General features: G+C 39.0%; 1 protein-coding gene across 1 annotated transcript; it reads left to right on the top strand.

Annotated features, from left to right (window-relative positions):
* The first annotated feature begins 4,907 nt into the window (after positions 1-4,907).
* LOC140243140 (tyrosine--tRNA ligase, cytoplasmic-like) lies at positions 4,908-23,031 on the top strand. The gene is made up of 13 exons (XM_072322868.1): positions 4,908-4,993; positions 5,900-6,049; positions 8,200-8,375; positions 10,138-10,348; positions 11,239-11,290; positions 12,387-12,427; positions 14,012-14,150; positions 14,611-14,696; positions 15,329-15,464; positions 16,545-16,639; positions 17,757-17,950; positions 18,529-18,667; positions 20,141-23,031. Exons 1-13 carry the CDS (start codon positions 4,946-4,948, stop codon positions 20,249-20,251), a joined length of 1,578 nt encoding a protein of 525 aa, XP_072178969.1. The 5' UTR covers positions 4,908-4,945; the 3' UTR covers positions 20,252-23,031.
* The last annotated feature ends 72 nt before the right edge of the window (positions 23,032-23,103 follow it).

Genomic DNA, 23,103 nt, shown 5'->3' with positions numbered 1-23,103 from the left:
ATCCGTCTTGAAAGCAATGAACCACGAGTTTTACCCCTTTCAGGCATGCAAGCGTGATGGAAAAAATCATAATGTAGGATGTGGGAGGGAGACCAACCTCCTTGGTGATAATTATTGTTTGTGTTCAAATATTGCGGATAAAAAAAAAAAAGAAGGGCTCGTTTTTTTAAGATCACACACTGCAAAAAGTCCTGTGTTAAATATGAAACACCGAACTGGTAATAAATTTCCGGTGCTCATTCATGGTGTTAGATTAACACCTCCGGGTGTCATTTCAAAATTTGAATTTTTTTTGGAATAGTTTCTTAGTTACTGCACTTCTTGTTAATTTTGAACTTCAACAAGACGATAAAGAATTTTCCGATAAAGTACTTGATTTTTGAAAAGATCTGTAAATACATTTACACCACAGTAACACCAGTCGGTGTGGTCCCCTATTGAAGCTGGACGGGTGTTATACCATTGGAATTAACACCACCAATATCAAATCAACACCATGCGGTGTCATTATTGAATTAACTCTAGCGCAGTGTCAAAAATATCACCAGTCACAGTGTCAAATTAACACCACGAAGTGCCAGGCGAACACTTGTTAACACCGTCACAATACATTTTCTACACCTGTAGGCGTGGTCCTCTATTGAAGTTTGATCGGTGTTGGATTTAACACCCATGGTGTTAAATCTAACACCGATGTTTTGACAGTGCACATTCTACATTTCCGACTACGCATCCATATGGTGCGCGCTTGCGATTTCTCTGTCATAATACTAGTAATGTAGTATGAAAACATGACAGCATGAACGAATTCATGAAATGTCATTATCTAAAATGAAAAGGAAAATATCTTTTAACTGACATGATTGGCTTGTCGTCAATTTAGTCTCTCCATTTTCCGAAGGAGGTAAGTCAAGGTAGCTCTCATTATGCTGTTAATGCAGAAAAAGCATATTAGTGAAAGTTTCTTCACATTTTCTTTGTAAATGTAGCGTATTACTATATGTAACGCCCATTGTTGTTACCCTCCCATGGAGGAAGGAAAGCATTAATTTCACAAAAGTTTGTTTAAAAGTTCATACCATTCTCAGTGTTTGAACGCATTTGTACTTTCCTTTCGATGAAATAAACCAATATCTATCTATATCTATATGACCTTTAGTTTCTAGTTTAATTTTTCACATAATTGATTATTGTGTTTTACTTATTTATGCGTTTACTGAATACATCTGGTTTTGTTTCGGATGAAACACCTTTTGATTTCCCCATCCTTTCGTCCTTTGAAGGAGTCTTTATTTCTCTGTTAACGCGATGCCAATTCCCTCATTAGAGGAGGTGCACGTCACGAGACCGACACCCACGAGCCATACAGCCCACGAGTCATACAGCTCACGAATCATACAGCCCATGAGTTCGACACTAAGCTGATAAGGCCCACGAGACCGACACAATGAGCCCCTTGTTGTATCTGTCGAACTCGTGGGCTGTTTTTACCTAGTGTCGAATTACTCATGGGCTTTATTTACCTAGTGTCGAACCCATGGGCTGTATGACTCGTGAGCTGTATGACTCATGGACCTATAGTTGTCAATGTCGAACTCGTGGGCTGTATGACTCGTGGGTGTCAGTCTTGTGCACGGGATGACTCCGTTAAAGGAGTCATGACTGAGCTAAAAGGCGGGTAAGATAGTGAGCTTCCATGCACGTGAAAGTCCTAGTCCCATCACGGCAATGTCCTTGTTGCCCATCAGTTTTTAAGAGGATCAAGAGTTGCACGACGTCGGTTTGGTGCATTGTTGAGCTAAGTGCTAAGTGCCAGGTAAAAAAAAAAAAAAATCCACCCAAAGACCAAGATGAAACCCCAGTGAAGCGGTCAAACACAAAAATCGGCAGATTATATCTGCAAGAATCTTCAGGATTGAAGAAGGCAGATTAGCATGAAGAAGAAGAAGAAGAACCTAGAAGAAGAAGAAGAAGAAGAAAAGAAGAAGGGGAGAAGGAGGAGGGTCAGAAGAAGAAGAAGTAGCAGTAGTCCAAGAAGAAATTAGAAGTTTCTCGGCGGTAAAACCATGGGCCTCGGTGGCTCCAATAGGTGTCACTTCTTCACATTATTATTATTATTGTTTATTATCATTATGATGATGATGATAATGATGATGATAGTGATGATAATAAAAATTAATAACGATAATAATAACAACAACAACAATAATAATAATAATAATAATAATAATAATAATAATAATAATAATAATAATAATAAAAGTAATAATAATAATAATAATAATAATAATAACAATCATCATCATCATCATCATCATCATTAACAAACCGTGTTCCCTTATACACGGCACTACATTTGCGAGTATGATTTTGTCATCGTTTTGTGTGCAAATGTCATGCCTCTACATTAATAATCATGGATCTTAATGCAATATATATCAAAGCTAAGTTTGGTATTTTCTCTACAACTTAGCTCCTTATATGTAGTGGGTCACAAAAAAAAAAAAACCGCATAAAAGTTACATCATTGATCATCACAATGTTTTCTGAAAGCATGACAACGTTGGTAGTCTCATGTAGCTACACCTCAGATCGCTGCACAAAGTGCAGTACATAGAGCTGTGCAGCTCTACAATGGTGCAGTACAGTGTACTACATTTTAGGATGATGCCGAACCTTGACGTAGGTGGCGTTGATGCAGATGAATGGTGATCACGCCGCGGCGGCGCGGAGGGAGGCTGGGCGGGGACACTGGCACATGGCGGCGAGCGAGGGGGACGGCCCCGTGGTGGTGGTGGCAGGAAAGCTCGGCGAACATCACTGGGAATCACACACAAAACACATGCACGTCGACGCGGTCTGATGCAATCACATGTAAATGTACGTGTACACTGTGTGGCAGAAGTATTGTTCGGCTTTAGTTTAGTACACAGATTGCGAGCATTTGACTGGGGAAACAATCCTTATCGGGAACACCCAGATAGATAGTAAGGCTGTGCCTGTATCTGCAGATTTTCCTCTGTACTTTGGAGGGTGCTCTTATCCCCGAGAAATCTTGTAAGTATTCACATCTGTATTCACCTGTATCTTGTCGGGCCTCTCTCACTGGATGAAAGACTGGAATACAGTGGAAAGTACTGCACTGCACTTTTGTGTAAAATTTTTATACTTTATAGAGTCTAATATTTTAGAATCTATGTCAAACTTGAAAACCTTGATTTCCTTTACGACAGTATTGACTGCTACTAAGTACTAATTGAGAAACTTATTCTAGTCTACAGTCTACAGAGTATGCGAATCTGTTGTAGGTCCTAAATCACTTCTAAATAAAATAAATATCAAAGGAAAGAAAAGATAGCGTGATGGCAGTATTGGAGCTACGTCAGACGTGTACCGTGCGTACGGGGGGGGGGGGGTTGCATAAAATTATGCATAAATTTATCAGACTCTTCATAGAAATAATGTAAGAATGGAGATTCGAGTGTTGATTGCAGAGCTGCTTGCATGCTTTGCACCATTCGACCCGTGAAGTACTCGAGGTCAGCTTTTTGTAACTGATTGTTTATGATGGCATGTACCGTATGCTGGAAGTTGACCTTAACAACAGCTTAGAGAAACAACTTGCAAACAGTAGGATCCTACCGAGTAAATTTTACTGGTATTGCATTTATCTACTGGCAGAAAGGTGATCATCATGGTCTCAAAGGCATTTCAAATCACCCTGTGAATAGCGTTTCAAATCTGTGTTTCTAAACACGTTTGAAAACATGCAGTTGCATATTATCGCCTAGCCTGACCAGACACCGTGCGAAACATGGCGTCCCTGTGCACCAGCACGTGTACAATCATATTCATAGTTAATTATCACCCCAAAATGCCTCAAACACATTTTTGTTGGGATTATGATTCTGCCTCAGAAAAATCTTAGATAAAATGCAACTGAAGTGATTAGATTCTTCTACTTGTATAACTTAGCTGTATACAGCACTAATCCATGATTAAGTAAAGTAAGATGAATTTGCACTGTGGCACCCTGTGCTGAAGATGGTGCAAGAATATGGGGTAGATTTTATGTTCGGAAACTTTTCTTTTCCTGAAATGGGTAGAAATATTCTCTTCAATAGCTCATTGAAAACTTGTTAATTTTTTTTTTCTTAGTGACATTTCCCTGACTTCTAAATAAATAGATCTCTATACTCAAAACACTCTTTGTTTTAATTTTTTAGTTAATGCTCAGTGGCTAAGTACTTAAGATGACCATGGTTTTTGCGAATTTGACATCCCTAATTTGAATCCAGTGGCAGCAGCAACTGTGCCCAATATCCATAGGCAAGGCACTCAATTCCTCATTGCCTGGGTTCCAGTCATTCTGAATCGACAAGATTTCATGCAGCTACAGATAGTCCCATGGTTGCTTGCTTGCAATATCATATTTAAGCATTCGATTGCATTCTAAGCACCCGCACAAAATAATTTCAAAACTGACCACATTTGAAAATGTAGCACAGGCCTGCAAGAATAGAATTGCCTGTCAACAAATGTGTGCATCAAAGCATTCAACTCCAGTGGAGGTTCTTTGGTTATGTGTGTACTTACATAGGGTAGATCAGTGAAAAAACAAAACAAAACAAAAACAACAACAACAACAAACACTCCACAAAGCATGAGTTATTACAGCAATCTCTACATATCAGAAACTGGCGAGCTTTCCGATTGGATGTTCTCCCCACACCACCAGGCTTTAATTGGGATGCAGGTTGCTGACCAGAATGTCGGTCTAGAATTGACCCGGTCATATGTGTCCTTTACCAATTTCTAACTTCTCTTTACAACTTCTCTAACTTGCCCATCTCTAACGTTTTTCTTCTCATTTCTGTATGTAATAAACAGGTCAAAGCTGAGCTCAAAGAGTCAGATAAAGAGAGAGAGGAACAACTAAAGAGAGATGGCATCTCCTGAAGAAAGGTTGGAACTCATCACGAGGAATCTGCAGGTGAGATGAACGATGATATTATGACATTTGCTCCTGCGACAATTGCTCCGGTCTTAGTTTCTCCAAGGACTTATGGTTAGGGTAAGGGTTGTGTTAGGGTTCTACTGTAGGTTTCGTTTGATGTGAGGATTAAGATTGAGGTTAAGGTTAGGGTTATGTTGGAGGTAGAATCTATGTTTCGCTTAGTGTGAAGATATTTCATGGGAGCAATTGTTGCATAGTGAGCAAATGTCATGGAACCAAGATGAATGGCATGCTTGCAAGAGTTATTCTTTGTACACCTGTTAATAGGAGAAATGGGCAGTCGAGTTTGCCTCAAATTCACTGCAAATTAGCATGCATTGATATAATATGCAGTAATATGAGCTGTCATCTTCACGATATACCATGCATTTGTAGTGTGATATTTATTTTCCTGCCTTGTGTAGTGTATGGCTTACCGCTCAGAGCCTACAATTTGTAAATGGAAAAAAAAAATCAACTGTTGCCATCAATTTTGTTTTGCCCGCTATATTCCCAGCTAATGAAGCTACACATGTATGTCCGCAAACTTTCAGAAATCACAAACCTGAGAAAAACTGGAAACTGATAGTTTTACATGTGTTGCACATTGTGTTGTACAAGGAACACCCGATAATGGATTTGTATACATATTACACCCAAGCAAGATTTGTTGTTGTTGTTTTTTTAACCCGTTGAGGACAAGTCCCTAATATACTCGGGCAGGGGTCTATGAAAAATGTGTGTTGTAGCAAAATCAGCCCGTCCCCAATGGGTTAAAGCATACAGCTGTTTTAAAAATATATGAAATTCATTGTATCGTGTCTTCATGCAAGCCAGCACACACAGAAATGCACACATACACACTTGCTTACTCTTGCATTCTTCCATTCTTGGTCTGTGCAGGAGACACTTGGCCGCGACAAACTAGAGCAGCTGGTGAAAGAAGGCAAGGACATCTCAGTCTACTGGGGCACTGCTACGACAGGCAAGCCTCATGTCGCCTACTTCGTTCCCATGAGCAAAATCGCTGACTTCCTGAAAGCGGGCTGCCAGGTAAGAATAGCTATGGTTTGGGAGTGTTATCTTTAAACAAGATGAGGTTTTAATCTTGAGATTCTCACTTGTCATGCAGCAGACAGTGGAGGTACAGCTGAGCATTGACATTTATCCCCCTCTCTCCACACATTGCAAGGTGAGATAATCATCCTACATCTGAACAAGCTACCAACTCTTACTCTTCGTATTGTTCATATGTGTGGATGTGATATTAATTGCTCAAGGTATTATTCTCCTCTTCTTGATTAGACACCCAAACGTGCCAAAATTGTCAGGCAGGGACTAGGGGAAATTTCCCCAGTGAGGGGCTTTCTCCCGCAAAATCTTTGTGACTAGTGTGAACACAGAATCTGATAGCATTATATATAATTTTATTATAATGTATCTGTAGACAAGTAGTGTTTACATGTATATTCACTGTTAATGATTTCTACCATAGAAAATGCATAGTACTTGCAACTTGACCTCTGTGGCATTTTTATACTGGTGGTCTTGATAGCGTTGATTGTAAAGAAATTAAATTACAGTGTGGAGTCTAGGCCTAGCTTTATTCCTGGATACCAGAAGTCTTGTGAGATAGTGATATGGTCCATTCCCATCTATTTACAGTGGAGTTTATCAAAATCATGCTGAGAAGAATGCTGTTTCCTCTCATCTCCATCTGTCAATACACTTCTGGTGCTTCCCCGTTAAAAGTCTTGGGATTTTTAGCATACCAGAAAGTTATTGATAATACTATGTTGTGTTCCTATCTTTTCCATGAGCATACTTCAAACGGTGCTCTCTCTTCACCACATTTGTACAAGAGTAAACTAGCAGAATCTTTATGGAATAAAATTACAGTGTGAAGTCTAGGCCTAGCTTTACTCCTGGATACCAGAAGTCTTGTGTGATAAGGATATGGTCCATTCCCATGTATCATCAGTGGGTTTATCAAAATCCTGCTGAGAAAAATGCTGTTTGTCCTCATGTGCATCTACGAATACATTTTATTGCTTCCCCGTCAGAAATCTTGGGATTTTACCAGAAAGGTTATGGATGCGTTATCTTCTCCATGAGCATATAGTGTACCTTAAACGATGCACTCTTTTTGTACAAGAGTAGCAGAATCTTCATGGTACACACATCAAGTAGATGGTGATGCTTCCCTTTCATTTTAGCAAGGGGAGATCTGTGTTGTGTACAGTGAAACTCGCATAAGTCGATCTTCTCGGGACTGAGCAAAACATATCGACTTAGGCGATTTTCGACTTGTGCGTAAGTCGAAAAATATCGACTTAACAACAGTTACACCACACGTACATTATGTATAAATGTACATGTATGTTGTCTACTCTGGAGCTAGAGCTGGACAGGTGTGCCGCAGCACGGGTTGCCCGGCAGGGCCGCGGCTAACTTTGCGTGGACAGTGCATTAGTATTGGCACAGGTCCGATTACTTTACACCCTTGTTAAACTTTGGGGAAGTGAATATATGAACGATATTTGAGCAGTGATTGATTCCAGTTTACCATACCGTGGCTTGAAATGCGTGTAGAGTTGTAATTCTGATTTACCCGTGCCCGTAACTTTCCCCCGACTTTCCGCTTTGAAAACTCGGCAGCTTCATCCATCCACTGCACAGCGCAGACTGCAAACATACACAGACTATACACAGCCCAGTCGCTGTACGCACAACTATACACAGCCCAGTCGCTACAGGTACGTACGTAGCGCGACGGGGCTGTTAGTACATGTGTACCAGCGGACCTCCAAACACGAAGAGAGTTCAACAATCGCATGCGATCGCTTTGGATTTTGATACTTTAGATCATTTTTTGTCACCTGTCTGGTCGGGCTAGGTCTTATGTAAACAAAAACTGACGTCTCGTGATTTTGATAGTGATTTATTGCACAATAAAATCTTATTCGACTTAAGCACAGTGAATTTTATGGTTTTTTCGTGAAAGTGTTCTTGGAATTTCATCGACTTAGGCGAGTATTCGACTTACAAAATTCGACTTGTGAGTGAATTAATACACGTAAGTCAATGGGGAAAAATCGGGACTTTTTAAAATCATCGACTTGCGCGATTATTCGACATATGCGATGTCGACTTAGGCGAGTTTAACTGTATATGCAAGCTTTTCTTTTCTTCCTTCGTGACAGGTCACCGTTTTGCTGGCAGATCTCCACGGTTACCTCGACAACATGAAGGCCCCGTGGGACCTCCTGGCGCTGCGTACGAAGTACTACGAGAGAGTTATCAAGGCAATGCTGGAGTCTATCTCCGTGCCAATCGACAAACTCAAGTTTGTGCGCGGCACCGACTACCAGCTGAGCAGGTGAGATGGCAGGGGTGGGATGCAGTCTGTGAACAGTTTACAGTTGCCTCCTCTTTGATGGGACACTTGGTTACAGTAGGGATTGCTTCACCAGGATTCCCTGAGTAGTAGATGCTCTTGAACGTCAGTGGCTGACAGGGTCTGTAGCAGGGTCAATGCATTTTTCTGTCTACAGTGCTCTTTGAAAGGCAGTAAACAAAGGGTTGATGCAGTACAGTAACTGTGTACAGTTGCTGTTTTTTTATTGGATACTGATTAGCATTATATAATTAACCCTTCACAGGGCTTCTCTCAATGGGAGATGCACCAGATAGGCTGATATGTTAATATCTGTAGCATGGTTACATGTTTATCGTTATAGCTCTATCTCTTTTTTTTTTTTCTGTAACTCCTTGTCTTTCTCTCTGCAATATGGTCTATGAAAGATATTTAACATTGTGTTGACAGAGTCTTTAATCTCTGTTTTGTGAACCAAACGATTTTTCATTGATATGACAATGTCTCCAATTTGAAAACCAAATACAGTTGAACCTCTCGTATCCGGACAAGTAGGGACCGGGGCTCATCCGGATAAGGGATTTGGCCGGATACGGGAGACTCAATGCTTTATACATGTACATGCATATACATACACATGTACTAATGTAGCCCATTGTAGTACCACATGTAGTAATGTGTATACTGCAACCTTTTCATTGTTACACTCAGTAACCAGACCCCAAAATAGAGGTGTATGTTAATGTTGGAAGTAATATGTAATTCATGTGTGTTTGTGTAGGAGTTCTCAAGGAGTTGGGAATCCCCCTTTCCTCCCGTAATTATTTAAAAAAAAAAAAAAAAAATCACGGCGAGATTGCGTCCGTATAATAGAGAGATCCGGATAAAGGGAGGCCGAATAAGAGAGGTTCAACTGTAGAAACATACACTATGTGACTGGCCTGAATGATGTAGGATATATCACGACTCAAAGAATTAAATGAACACATGTAACATTCTCGGGCAATAAAATGCACTCAAGTTTCATTGCTGCCACGAAACAAGGAGCACATTTTCAAATGTAGTGACCAAAGTGTCCCTTTAAATCTATTTTTAAAAGTGGTGTTTGTTTCCCATTAGTGTGAAAATTAAGATATTCATACTGGGATAATACTGTAAATGCTGTTATTTTTGCAAGGGTTCAATTTTCACAAATTTTGTGAATCACTGCTGGGCCAAGAATTTGACAATATGACAAAATATCACCACAAGATTGAATATTATTTGTATTTTTGTACAATTATAATTGCCTTGGTGTCAAATCACGAAAACTATGTCTCGCCAAAACTTCAGTTGTGAAAATATCTGTACGAGAAAATAACAACTTGTACAGTAATGCAATAATGCTTAGTGGTTAGAGAGCTGTGAGAAGCCACGTGTTTGAAGTGATGAAATGGCATTCATCCAAACCATCTTTCGGGGCTGAGCAAAGTTCTGAATGAGAAAAACGCTTTCTGATCAGACACATGACTTGCAGTACTCGTATGATGCTTTTTTTTCAGCAGGAAAATTTAAAGTCTTTCTTTTAATACATGATAATAACTTTGACTGATGAGAGTATGTCTTTCTACATTTTGATGTCTTCCACCAATAACCTGTGTGGTCGTATATTTGTCCTTTGGCAGTTCAGCAGAGCACAAAATTCACACAAAAAATTCCCATGCTGCAAATAATTTGCACTGTCAGTAACGCACAAGGGTGCTATACATGCAATTCCCACTCACAGGGAGTATACTCTCGACGTCTACCGCCTCTCCTCTGTGGTCACCGAGCACGATGCCAAGAAGGCCGGAGCTGAAGTGGTCAAGCAGGTTGACCATCCTCTCCTGAGCGGTCTGCTTTACCCTGGTCTGCAAGCACTGGACGAGGAGTACCTCAAGGTCGACTGCCAGTTTGGCGGAGTTGACCAGAGGAAGATCTTCACTTTTGCCGAAAAGGTGAAGATTTTACGATTCTATGCTAATCGTGAATTTTACATGTAAAAAAATAACCGGTTGAGGACGGTTTGATTTTGCTACAACACGCATTTCTCACAGACACCTGCCCGAGTATACTCGGGACTCGTCCTCAACAGGTTAAGCTATACAGGAATCAGATCAAATTATCTTTATTTCACAGAGTGCTAACTCACCATCCTCATACATATGACACTTTCTCACTGTAAGCGTCAACATTCTTCATTGAAATGCTTAAACTGCCCTTTTTCAGAAAAGGTTTGAATGTGCTTGCCTTTGTAGATTTTCATGTATTTAAATGTAAACTGAAAAGACTCTATGGCATGGAAAGCCTTAATGAAATCATTGCAAAGTCTCTATTACTAAAGTACTCTATTGTTAACACTTGTGGAGGTCCTTGTAACGATTGTTGCTAAAGGCATCTGAACTCCTATTATGCTACAGAATTATAAGATTTGTGTTTTGTGATATATGTCCATGTCATGATGGTAGTCATCAAAGATTTGGTATCCTTTGACCCATGTCACAGTGGCTGTGAAATTTTGAGGACCATCAGAGCACTTTAGCTTTATTGTTACCTTTGTTCACAATATGTACAATATCAGCTGTGCTTTGGAATGATAAATTGTGCAGAAACAGAACGCACTCTGTCCCTGCATGCAAATGTCACAGAACAAGAGTGAAGTTTATTCTTCTCTCTTCTTTTGTCTGTCTTACGTTTCCCAGAATCCTACAATGACCAAAACAAACAAACAAAGACCTGTGCCAAACAAAGGCTGAGTTGTCTGTGTTTAATATTTGTTGTGTGATTAAGAATACTTGTACCTCATATACAATACAACAAAAACACACCTAACTCTTCTCTAATACAGTATCTTCCACAACTTGGCTATGCCAAGAGGATACACCTCATGAACCCAATGGGTGAGAAAATATTCCCTTCATCTTTCAGTTGGTGTTGGTGGTGTTAGTTGTGTCATCTCGTTCACTCATCAGATCCTTGTAGTATCTTTAGCTCAAATACATGAAGCTTCAAGTTAGTTTTCAGAATACCAGCAGGAAGAATTTAATGTAGATTTGGGTGTGTGTGGTGTGTTTGTTTGTTTGTGTGTGTTTGCTCACATTTTTTTTTAATTTTTTTTTTTTAGAGGGATCATATAGTTTTGGTTGAGACCTAATTTCAGGTTTCTAACATTTTTTGGTGAGATAATGAGAAGCCTCTTATGAAATATGAAAGAGCATGTAATTCTATGAGGAATTCAACATTTATTTGATGAAAATTGGTTTTGAAATGGCTGAGATATCCAAAAAAGAGCGACCCACACTTTATTGCGATTGCTTTGTTTTACTTTGTTTTTGGATGTTTCAGTCATTCCAAGCCCGATTTTCATCAAATAAACTTTGAATTCCTCTTAAAATGGTATGCTCTGTTCTATGTCATAAGTATTTTCTTGGTATCTCGCAAAAAGTTAAAAGCCCAATTCTCATCTCCACTAATACTGTACCATCACTTAATGTGTGTATGTGTATCAGATGAGAGCAGGCATTGATAGTAGCAGTGAGGAGATCGTTGGTTCTAATCCAACCTGAGTATATATGCCCATGATTTTTCATCTGGGCTACTACTTAAACACTGAATAATCAGTGCTTAATTACGTCATTGTCAATGAAGTCCAGTTTATTACTCAGTTGCAATGCCAAAAAAAAAAAAAATTGCAATGGCAGCCACATTGCTCTAGATAAATCTAGGAGGCAGTAGTAAAACGGGGTGAACGACACGCTGCTACATCTACAATACAAGGAGAGAAGACTATATGCAGTAAAGAAAGAAGGCCAAAATCTTGAATTCAAAGGGAAAAAAAAAATGGCCAGTGTCACATTCCACTGCTTTTAAGTAAATGTGGCTGCCATAGCCACTGGGATTGCATGTCGGTTTAACACAAAGACTTAATAGGTATATTGATGTAATTGTGGTTGGTACACAGTTTTCACTCTGATTGCGAATGTGATCACTTTACAGTTCCCGGTTTGACTGGCACAAAGATGAGCTCTTCCGAAGAGGTGAGTCTTTAATCTGATGTGTGACACGGGTTCGTTTGTTTGTCTATTTGTTTTTGTACTGGAACCAAGATGCCTAACTATCTATTACTTCTCCTTTTTTTTTTTTTTCCAGTACCGGTATTTTGTGCTGTTCAAAAGTAATGCAGGGTTCATTGAAAATACTGAACTTTCCAAATTGTATTACTTCACACATTTATTGTAGGAAAGGTAGATATACTGTGTGTCCCCCCCCCCCCCCCCACACTTTTTAACCCTCAAAATGCTGCAATGCTGTTTACGAGTTTGGCATTCCAGCTGGAAGCCTAATCCTCATTTTAGCATAGTGCCACTCGGTATTGATATTGATATTGTCTCTGGTAGAAAGAGTAATCTAAGATGAACTAACTGGTAGAGGCATAATCAAAACCGGACATACAATGTATTTTAAGATGAGCAAGTTGCGGTGTTGTAAAATCTCACGTTTCATCAGATGGTATTGAATGTTGGTTGCAACCAATTGCAAAATGTCATGCAAATCTTGATGTGACCAATGATTTTGCATCCAATAATTCAGCACCCACAAATCCTTGTCCTGGGCCTGAAGTAATAATTGATGGGTTATTGTAACAGCAACAAAACAAAGTTTATACAGGGAATATGTGGTTACTGCAAATATCACTGATTAAAAGAAACATTTGAAACTTTGAGATTTATTTCGAGTTGATTTTAATTGAAAAAATTCACATATGTCTGTATCATTCGTTCTGCCAAGTAACATATTCTATTAAACATTGTCAAGCATTGTCCTCCCTCATGTTCAGGTTGAAAAGGGGAGTACTGTATTCACCGAATATTTCGTGAGGTTTTATTTTTGTGAATTTCAAGAGTCGGGTGCTATTCGCGAATTTAAAGACATGCAGAAATATTTACTCTGATCCCAACATGAATGTAACATGCGCGCATACGTTTCGCGTTCAGTACTGTAATCCACGATCGCGAATTTAACCTCTTGCGAAATCGTGTCCCAATTTGCAAAAAATTAGTGTCGCTAAATATATGGCGTATATAGTGCATCAGCGGCATATGATGCATCATGTATTGACAAGATTTCAGGTATTATTTCATTTTCTCAATTTTATTTCTTTGCTCATAGCTTTGTGAGCTTTGAGTGGTCAACTGTTGTGCCTGTATAAGCTGTTATTTTTGCAAGGGTTTGATTTTAGCAATTTTGAAATTGCGGTTGACCCGCGAATTTAACAACATGCAAAAATGTCGCCATGCACTGGAGTAATAGTGCACTTACGAAAGCATCAGTCTCCATACGCGAAAAGAACATCTTGCGAAAATGTCTGTGATCTCCTCTTTTGCAAAAATATCTGAATTTCAATACCTTGTTATGAAATCAGTGTGATTGTTCGTACTTTAATTTTCTCTAGAGACCCCCCCCCCCCAAGCTTATATTTTTTTATTCCATTTCAATAGAATTCATGACCGTATTCTAGGTTTGGATTTTTAAGGTACCATCAATCATGATCATTTCCAAAGTCACAACGAGCTACATGTAACTGTCATTTGTCCCTTGTCCCTCTCGTTGTTCCTTGCAAGGATTCCAAAATTGATCTTCTTGATGATGCTGCAGCTGTGAAGAGGAAAATCAAGAAGGCGTTCTGTGAGCCGGGCAACATCGAAAACAACGGAGTGCTGTCCTTTGTTAAATTTGTGCTCTTGCCAAACATCAAGACAGGTATGACTTTGTTATATAGTGGTGTGATGATTTTATATAAGTCCAAGGTCCATACATGTATTTTTCTTGGAGAAACTCTGTACGTTTAATGATTCTCATTTAAAAATAACTGAAATTACTAACTTGTGTCATCATTTATGTGGTCAAATATATGGTTATGTTATGTGCAGTAGTTTTAGCATTTTCATTTGCAGGGTAGGTGACATGGCACAATGAATGAATTCCTTTGACTTTAGCTCATTAGCCAATCATAATTATGAAGTGACTTTGTCAGCCATCTTCAGTTGACATGTAAACATTTCCAATTGCAATGTAAAATCTGTAGGTAGTCAATATTGTACTATAAGGACATAAACATCACTATCTTGTGCTTGACCATGTGAAAGTAACTATCATTTTTAAACTAAAATATGAATGTTCGTCCTCATCATTTTGTTTCTGATCCGTCGTTTTTATGCAGACTTTGTCGTCGAGAGAAGCGAAGAACATGGAGGAAATGTTAGCTTTTCGACTTACGAGGGTCTGGAAGAGGCTTTTGCCAAAGGAGTAAGTGGAAGTGGTCGTGAAATTTGACACCGTGCTAACATCACTCTTTTTCTTTCGCATTACACTGATAAGTTAGATTAATAGCTCAAGGATATGAATACTACCATGAATTGTATTATCTTTGTGTTTTAAAGCAAAAGATCATATTCAGTTTTGACATAATTCTATTTATGCCATTTGTGCAGTCTGTAGTCTAGCATACCAAGTTTGGAAGATCATCACTGGAGAGCAGATTTGTCTCTGATTACCTTTGGCAGACAAGCATTTTTAGAAAGTGTTGGCATCTTGAGATTGTGAGCAAATACGTCTCCTTGTGTTTGGGTGTATTACAACTTGGATGATATCTATTTTACTTTAAGTAATTAATAACTTTTCCTTCATTAATAACTTTCACTTGAATTTTACGTAGGCATGAGTGTGTTCTCCTCAAGTGTTTCCTGTGAAGATGTATTTGTGGTATTGATAAAATTTTGACGTTGATATGCTTTCATTCTTATGATAAAAAAGAATGAATTAAATGTACACAAAGATTTTGAAAAAAAAAGTGATTAGGGAAAAAATATAAATAATTTATTAAATCTTTGGTATGCTGATTATTTTTGGAGTGTCCCTTTGGTTGCTTACTCTTACAGGATGTCCATCCCGGTGACCTGAAGGTGGCAGTGACCAGAGAACTCAACAAACTCATGGACCCCATCAGGAAGAAGTTTGACACGCCGGAGATGAAGAAGCTGACGGCACAGGCCTATCCTCCGCCTCCAAAGAAGAGTAAGAACTTGTATTCCTGGCTACTGTTCTAGGATACTTGATTTTCATTGGTCTTTGTTAACCTGTTCTTAAGCAGTTGGGATCCAGTAGAGAGAAAAGAAGTGGGGTGGGGTGGGGGGGGGGGGGGGGTTGGGAGCCAGGATCCCAATTACAGGTACTGGATTCCAATTGCTGTAAGTCCTGAAACCTTTATTTGCATTTTTGGATGAATACTGCCAAATAGGTATAGATTGACATAGACAGTGAAATAAATAGGTGGACAGATGAATGGAATAATGCATAAGTGTGGATGCATTGATAGGGACTGGGAGCATATCAGGACCATTACCCCCCCCCCCCCCCCCCCCCCAGCTAAATACTGGTTTAAGGTTATAGTAAAGATTATGGTTAGCATGAGGTTTTGGGATAGAATTTGGGTTAGGGCTAGGATTAGGTTCAGGATGAGGATTATGGTTAGGGTCAGGGGAAGTGTCTGAGGTAATTGTCCAGAGGGTAATTGTCCTAGAACCAGAGAGAGGGAGAGAGAGAGAGAGAGACAGTGGTATTGTTCCTGTCAGTTATGCCTTCAAATTAATTTATAGTGAGAGACGATATTTTTGAGACGATATTTTTGAGACGATATGTGTGAAGTGATGATATGGCATTTATCCAAACCATCTTTCGGGACTGAGCAAAGTTTCTGCTGAGTAAACTGCCGTCTGATCTCACATGTCAATTGGCTCACGTTGCTTCCCCCATTAATAGTTAATTTTGGATGGTGTAATGAGTGGCTGGAGTAGAATTGTTTCCTCTCTTAGAAATTCTGATGCATCCTACTGCTACTACTACTACTACTACTACTACTATTAAAGCAAATATTTGAATTCTCTGTTCTTTACCCAACTTACTTCGGCCTTACTCCTTACAACTTTATCATGGATATGTGGGAACCCAGTCACATGTGTCTCTGATAGTCAAACTAAAGGCCCTGGGGATATCAATCTAAAATTTTGTCAGACTACACTACGCATTTTTGTATCTGATTAAAGAGGACTAATGTTGGTAATGATGGGTATCTTCAATTTGGTTCCTCTTCCACAGAGGGGGGTAACAAGGGTGCGACGAGCCAGGCCGAGGAGGAAATCATCCCATCGAGGCTGGACTTGAGGGTCGGCAAGATCCTCTCGGCTGAAAAGGTGAAGATTCTTTCTTTTTTTCACCCCATTCCATAACTTCTTTATGTGTCCCTGCACCAAGAAATCATAACAGTCTTTGCTAAATTGCTCTCTCTGAAATGGATGCAGTAAGAAAATGTTATATCCTATACTTTGAATCAGTGTAAAGCTGAAATGATAAGGTGGAGTGTAGTTGTAGCTGCCAAATCATTGACAAAAAAAAAGAAGTGATTTCAGTTGCATTTTGTAGTCATGGCAATATTATTGCATGATCTAATTTGCATATGGTCACATTAGGAATAGCACTGTTTGTGAAACCTCACAAGTTTTTGAAATTCCATGACTGTTTTATGAAATTTTCATGCCACTTTTGTCTTCCCTCCCATTTGATGTCATTCTATGAATAAAAAGTAATTTTAACTATGGAGTGGAATTGAAGTATCTTGAAAAATTCTCAAATCAAATTTGTCACTATGACAATGAATATATTGTGTTGTCACACTTTAGGGCAGTAGTCTGTTGATTATTCTGCCATGACGCATTGTCTTTGTAAAAATCATTTTCATTATTTAGCAGATTGTAGACACGGTCATACTGGGCAAAACTGTAGTAGTCCTCCAAGTTTGGCCAGTCTGAATGCAAACTTCTCAAAAACTTTTGAGAAACTTCCCACTAAAACTTGGGAAATTTCTGGAACCCCCTGCAAATCTTCTGGAAGTTAGTGCAGTCTGAGTGCACGCAGCTGAAACTTTGCAAAGTTTGTCATGTGACCAGTCCACTTCTCATCTGCAGTGCCTCCAAAACCATCAGACGGCGTGTGCTGTCTTCTTTGTTGTACATGCGCACAAGTGACCCAAATTTTGAGAATTTATCAAGAACTGAAACTTCAAGAAGTTTGGCTGCCAATTTGAATGGACAAGCAAACTTTGTGAAGTGTTCTCAAAGTTGAACATCTTCAAGTTTTGCCAGTGTGATCTCGGCTGTTGTGAAGGTTCCAAATCACCCAGAACAGTGAAAAACTAACAAGTAGACATGTACATTACATGTACCAACCAACAAAACTTTGCCAAATGTCAGGGATGGCGATATGTTCGGTGTAGACAGAAAGCTGTGACAGTATTTCCTTGTTGTTTGATAGCACCCAGATGCAGATTCTCTCTACATAGAGCAGATTGATGTTGGGGAGGAGAACCCGAGGACGGTGGTCAGCGGCCTGGCGGGCGTCGTCCCCTTGGAGAGCCTGGTCGATCGCACGGTAGTGATGTTATGCAACCTCAAGCCCCAGAAGATGAGGGGTGTGGAGTCGCAGGCCATGCTTATGTGCGCGTGCAGGTAGGTTTGATGCCAGAAGTTTGGCTCTGTTACATTGAAAAGGAAATTTCATCCTGATATGTTGCTTTTGTTAAAAAACATGTCAGACAGAAAAATCAGAGAGTACATTAGTCATTATGAATGAGGGGATTGTTGGATGTAGGATTGTTTTGTCATGCAAAGGTGCATTATGTTGGTAAGGTGACAAGACCATGTATTTCAAATTTTGGCGAAAATCACTCTTTAGATTAAATGTCAGATAATTATTTAAGCGATATCCTGTGCAAATCCTACTTTTCTTACCCCCAAAATGAAGCCACAACAGCATGTCAAAGGAAAGGATATTCCATTTGTTAAAGTTCTTTTGATAGCTTGTTTTTTTTTTTGCTCTCCTGAACATTTTACATTTTTTTAGATATGAGGTTTTGTTACTCCGACAGTAATTAGTTATCTGAAGTAGTGCCCAATGCTGTGCACAATTTTGTAGAACTGTTGTAATTTGAAAATTCTCTAGCCTTTTCCAACATTGAGCTCAAAATCCTTTGGGGGAAGATAATCTGTTTTATCTCTCCTTACTCGCTTACATCTTTCAAATGCAGAGAAGAGCCAAGGCAGATTGAACCACTTTGCCCTCCAGAGGGCAGCGCTCCCGGGGAGCGAGTTTTCTTTGAGGGGTACGAGACAAACACACCGGATGAGGAACTGAAACCCAAGAAGAAAATCTTTGAGAAAATCCAGGTGAGAGATTACTGACTTTTTTATGCCTCCGCAACGAAGTGGCCGGAGGCATTATGTTTTCGGGTCGTCCGTCCGTCCGTCCGTCCGTCCGTCCGTCCGTCCGTACGTCCGTCCGTCCCGTTTTGTTTTTGTCGATATCTCAAGAACCATGTGGTGGTTTTACATCAAACTTGGTATGAGGGTATATCCTTAGGGGATAATACTTTGTGTGGATTTTAGGGTCACAGGGTCAAAGGTCAAAGGTCACAGGTTATTTTGTGAAAAAAAAAATTGAAATTTCATGTTTTTCTCCATATCTTACAAATGGTTCAAGGTATCTTCATGGAACCTAGTATATATGCTTGTACCGATGGGCAGTGATTATCTAGGGAAGTTGGGGGTCATGGGTCAAAGGTCAGGGGGTCAAAGGTCAAGGTCAACTCCTCAAAATATCACTACTTTCCTTAAAATGCTATATGCCTGAAGGTTTTTTTTTTTAACTTGATGTATGGCATGTATTACCCAATATATATTTTGGGGGAAGTTTCTTGCCAAAAGGTCAAAGGTCAAAAGGTAAAAGGTCAAGTGGAAGTGCTAAATTGCACTTTTTCCTCCATATCTTGAAAGTAACTCTAGGTATCATCATGAAACTTACATATTTATGCATGTTCAACCTAACAGTGATTCTCTTTGGAACTGTGAGGTCAAAGGTCAAAGGCCAGGTTTAGATAATGCTATTTTCCCATTTGATACTGAAATTATACTTTTTCTCAATACCTTCAAAATTACTCAATGCATAGACTTATAAAAGGGTCAAAAGTCAAGTAAAAATCATCAGTTCCCCAAATACCTGCACTCTGACATTTTAATCATTCATCCAATTGAACCTAGTTCTAGGAAAGTGAACATTCAGCACATTTGTGTCAAACCTGTCATTTTAATATTTTGCCAATTGTGTGAAACTGTCATCACACATTGTCAAGACATTGTACTATAGACCTGTACGTGTATTAGGAGAACCATGCATTATGGCGGAGGCATATCAGTAGCCGTAGCGATATATCTAGTTTGGTAATGAAGAGCATTTCCATCAATGTTCCAGTGATTTCCTTTGAGCCAATAGCGCAAATTTTTGAATTTCGAAATTAATTAAGCTCTGAAAATAAAAGTGTACTTCAGAACTGGTATTAAATGATATGGACAAACAATTTACATCGTAGCAAACCATCTTTATGACAGTGTGCTTTTTGCAGAAGTATGCAATAACAAGTGCCATTGTTCATTACTTTTTCTTTCCAACTAGAGACACATCAAAACTTCTCTTGAGGTTATACAGCAAGGTTTATGATTATGTTTTTATTTTGTGTATCATATTCCTCCATTTTACTCATGCTGTCTCGAGATGCATCACACTGCAAAATCACTTTGTCTCCATTCTTCAATGTTTAATCTTTCTCTGCTGGTTTCTTCTTTCCCCTGGTGAAAAATACACAGGTTGACCTCAAGACTTCGGATGATGGCACAGCGGTGTGGCAAGACAAGCCGTTCCAGACCAAGCTGGGCTTTGTCAGAGCACCGACCCTCAAGAATGCAACAATACGCTAGAGAAAAACATCTCAATTCCGATACTGTGTAATGTAATTAGAATGAAGAGCTTGCTTTGTGGATTCCAGTGCATTGAAGCTCTTGAGGAAACAGAAGAATCTTAAGCTGTAAGGCTTGTAAAAATTATCCAATTCTATGTGGGTTACCGGTATTTCTGCTGTCGCTCAATACTTAATATATTTATATTTTCATTTTCATTGCATTTGGTCATTTCTGTACGAGCCCCATTTTTGGCGGGATTGATTTATTGACGGATGAATTACTCACAAAGGCATCTTAACCCGTTGAAGACGGACAGATTTTGCTACAACACACATTTCCCATAGACTCCGGACCGAGTATACTCGGGACTCGTCCTCAACGGGTTGAGAGACTAAAACATGCATTCATTCATGTTGGAAATGGAGTTAGTTCCTTTGAAAGTAACACAAGGCTGCAAGAAATCAAGTTTTGAAATTTGTGTCGAGTGCACATTGTAAGGGTGAATTTGAGGTACTGTAAAAGCTTTTATTTTCTCAAATGAGGAGATCGCGGACGTTTTTGCGAGATGTTGATTTGCAAATTGACACAGATGGTATCATAAACTCCCGGGCGTAAAGTGCACTATTAACCAAGCTCATGGCAACATTTTTGTGTGTTGAATATGCAGTCCAACAGTGATTCTCAAAATTCACGAATATTAAACCCTCCAGTGAAAATACCAGCTTTATAGGCACCCTATATAGTAATGTGTGTCTGCAAAATTTGAACCACCATGCAGCAACTGCAACTCTATGCACTTTTTTTTTTTAAGCACAAGGGAGAGGACAGAAATATTCATCATAATTTTGTCTTACTATTGGAGCAAGATTGGCAACTCTTTCTCTGCAGAGGGATTGTATTCAGGCAGCTTTGATGCTTGGTTTTGCACTTTTGACAGTTAGTGTGTAATTACTCTCAGTGTACCATGGTAACATTATATTCTGGAGGGCACTTCAGCCCACATCTCGTTAGACACTGCTGCCATGCTGGTTTGAGTCCAGCAGCCACAGCTCTCGTGCCTCTAGGCCGGGCACTTTGTCTTTATTACCTAGTCCTTCAGAGGGAACTGAAAGTCCTCGGTCCATTGGTTGGTTGGTTGGCTTCTTATGAGCATTCATTGCTCTCTTTGCGGTCACAAAAAGCATATATATTAAAATCAATCTGTCAGTCAATAATACTGGAGACCTTGTGCCGTCACTTAAATTTCCAAGCTATATATCTTTTAACTGATGCGTGGTATGACAAGAACAAGAATGTGTAGATTCTCTCTTGTCACTTTCCAGCATAACGAGCATGCAGAAAGAGACAGACACTTATTCACACACACAAAAAACTCAAACAAACAAACAAACAAGCAAATGCCTCAACATAATGATGAAGAGTGAACAAATCAACATTGTAGATAACTGACATACTTCTGTTTCTTGTCCAGGGTGTCTTTTGGTAAGCTTGAGGTGACGGTGAGAAATATCTGAAGGTCATGATGTGCTGTGAACATTTTTTTTTTTTTGTTCTACCTGTTTTCTTCATCATTTTAGCGCTTTAATTTTCAGTTACTCCAGACAAGTTATTTTTTGTTTTGTCTTTTTGTGTGTGTGAGTGTGTTGGTGTTGGTGTTGGTGTTTGGTTTGGTTTGGTTTTGTTTTTGTTTTTTTGGCGGGGGAGGGGGGAGGAGGGGTGATGGAAGGGAACTGTTGGCTAAAGCCACTTTATATTAACTTCAACTTGATTTACATTTTTTTATCCTTGGGATTATGCTCGTAATGGCACTGGAGAAATCAATTACCATGGTATGTAGATTAACCTGAATGTAAATATGTAGAAAATATTCAAAAAAAGGACCAACACATTTGATGTGCTACAAAGGTGAATGATATGTTAGGACCTATGATCAAACAATGATCATGTGATCACAGATATATGATGAGGAACTCATGTTTGTTTCATGGTTACATTTCATTTATACAGTCAACCTCGCCTAAGTCGAATCTATTTGGACTGAAGAAATAGCTTTGACTTAGAGAAAATTCGGCTCATGAGGGATTAAGATCAATAGACTATAAAGAAAAGAGGACTTGAAAAGACCTTGGATTTATGCCATTATTTGACTTTTGTTAGGTTGACTTGAGCAAGGTTGACTGTACATGTATATTGAAATTATCTAATGTTAAGTCAATCACAAAGTTTGAATATTAAAATGTTGTGCAATATTCCCCCATCCCAGGATTCTATGGGTGATTTGGTATAATGCTTAAGTAAACACAGAGACACATTCTCTTTTTCATTTTCCTCACAAAATCATAGGAAAGTCTGAGTGATATCTGATAAGGGGCTAAGACTATTGTATGGTATGAATGCTACATATTGTACATACCAGGAGTGTGTACCACCATGCAACTTTGAAGCTGCCCAAAGCTGAAAGAAACAAGAAGTCAGAGTTCTGTGAATTTCGAGGCAAAAACCTTTGGGATAGAACATAAACATAAAAACATGCGATTAGAATGTTTTTTGATTAGAATAGATTATATAAAGGAAAATTATGTTCTCAGAGAAAGATATTGGGGAAAAAAATCAACTTTATTATGTGGTGAATTGAGATAAATACTGTGCATGATCGATAGAATGTTACAGGGTTCCAAGATGTGACATTTACATGTTGCACATTGTGTATCTATCATGTAGAGATGTTAAAATCTCGAAAATAAGATGACCAAGTGAAATGAAAATATCAAAATACACAATAGCTGTGTGCTCTCAAATTGATTTATTGTCTATGTGTGAATTTGTGTACAGTATTGTCTTTTCTGTATCTGTTGGTCTTAATATTGGTA

Source organism: Diadema setosum, chromosome 19 (assembly GCF_964275005.1).
Source record: "Diadema setosum chromosome 19, eeDiaSeto1, whole genome shotgun sequence".
Classification (NCBI taxonomy): Eukaryota; Metazoa; Echinodermata; class Echinoidea; order Diadematoida; family Diadematidae; genus Diadema; species Diadema setosum.
Note: the sequence above shows the minus strand (reverse complement) of the source record. Positions and strands in the feature narration are given on the sequence as shown.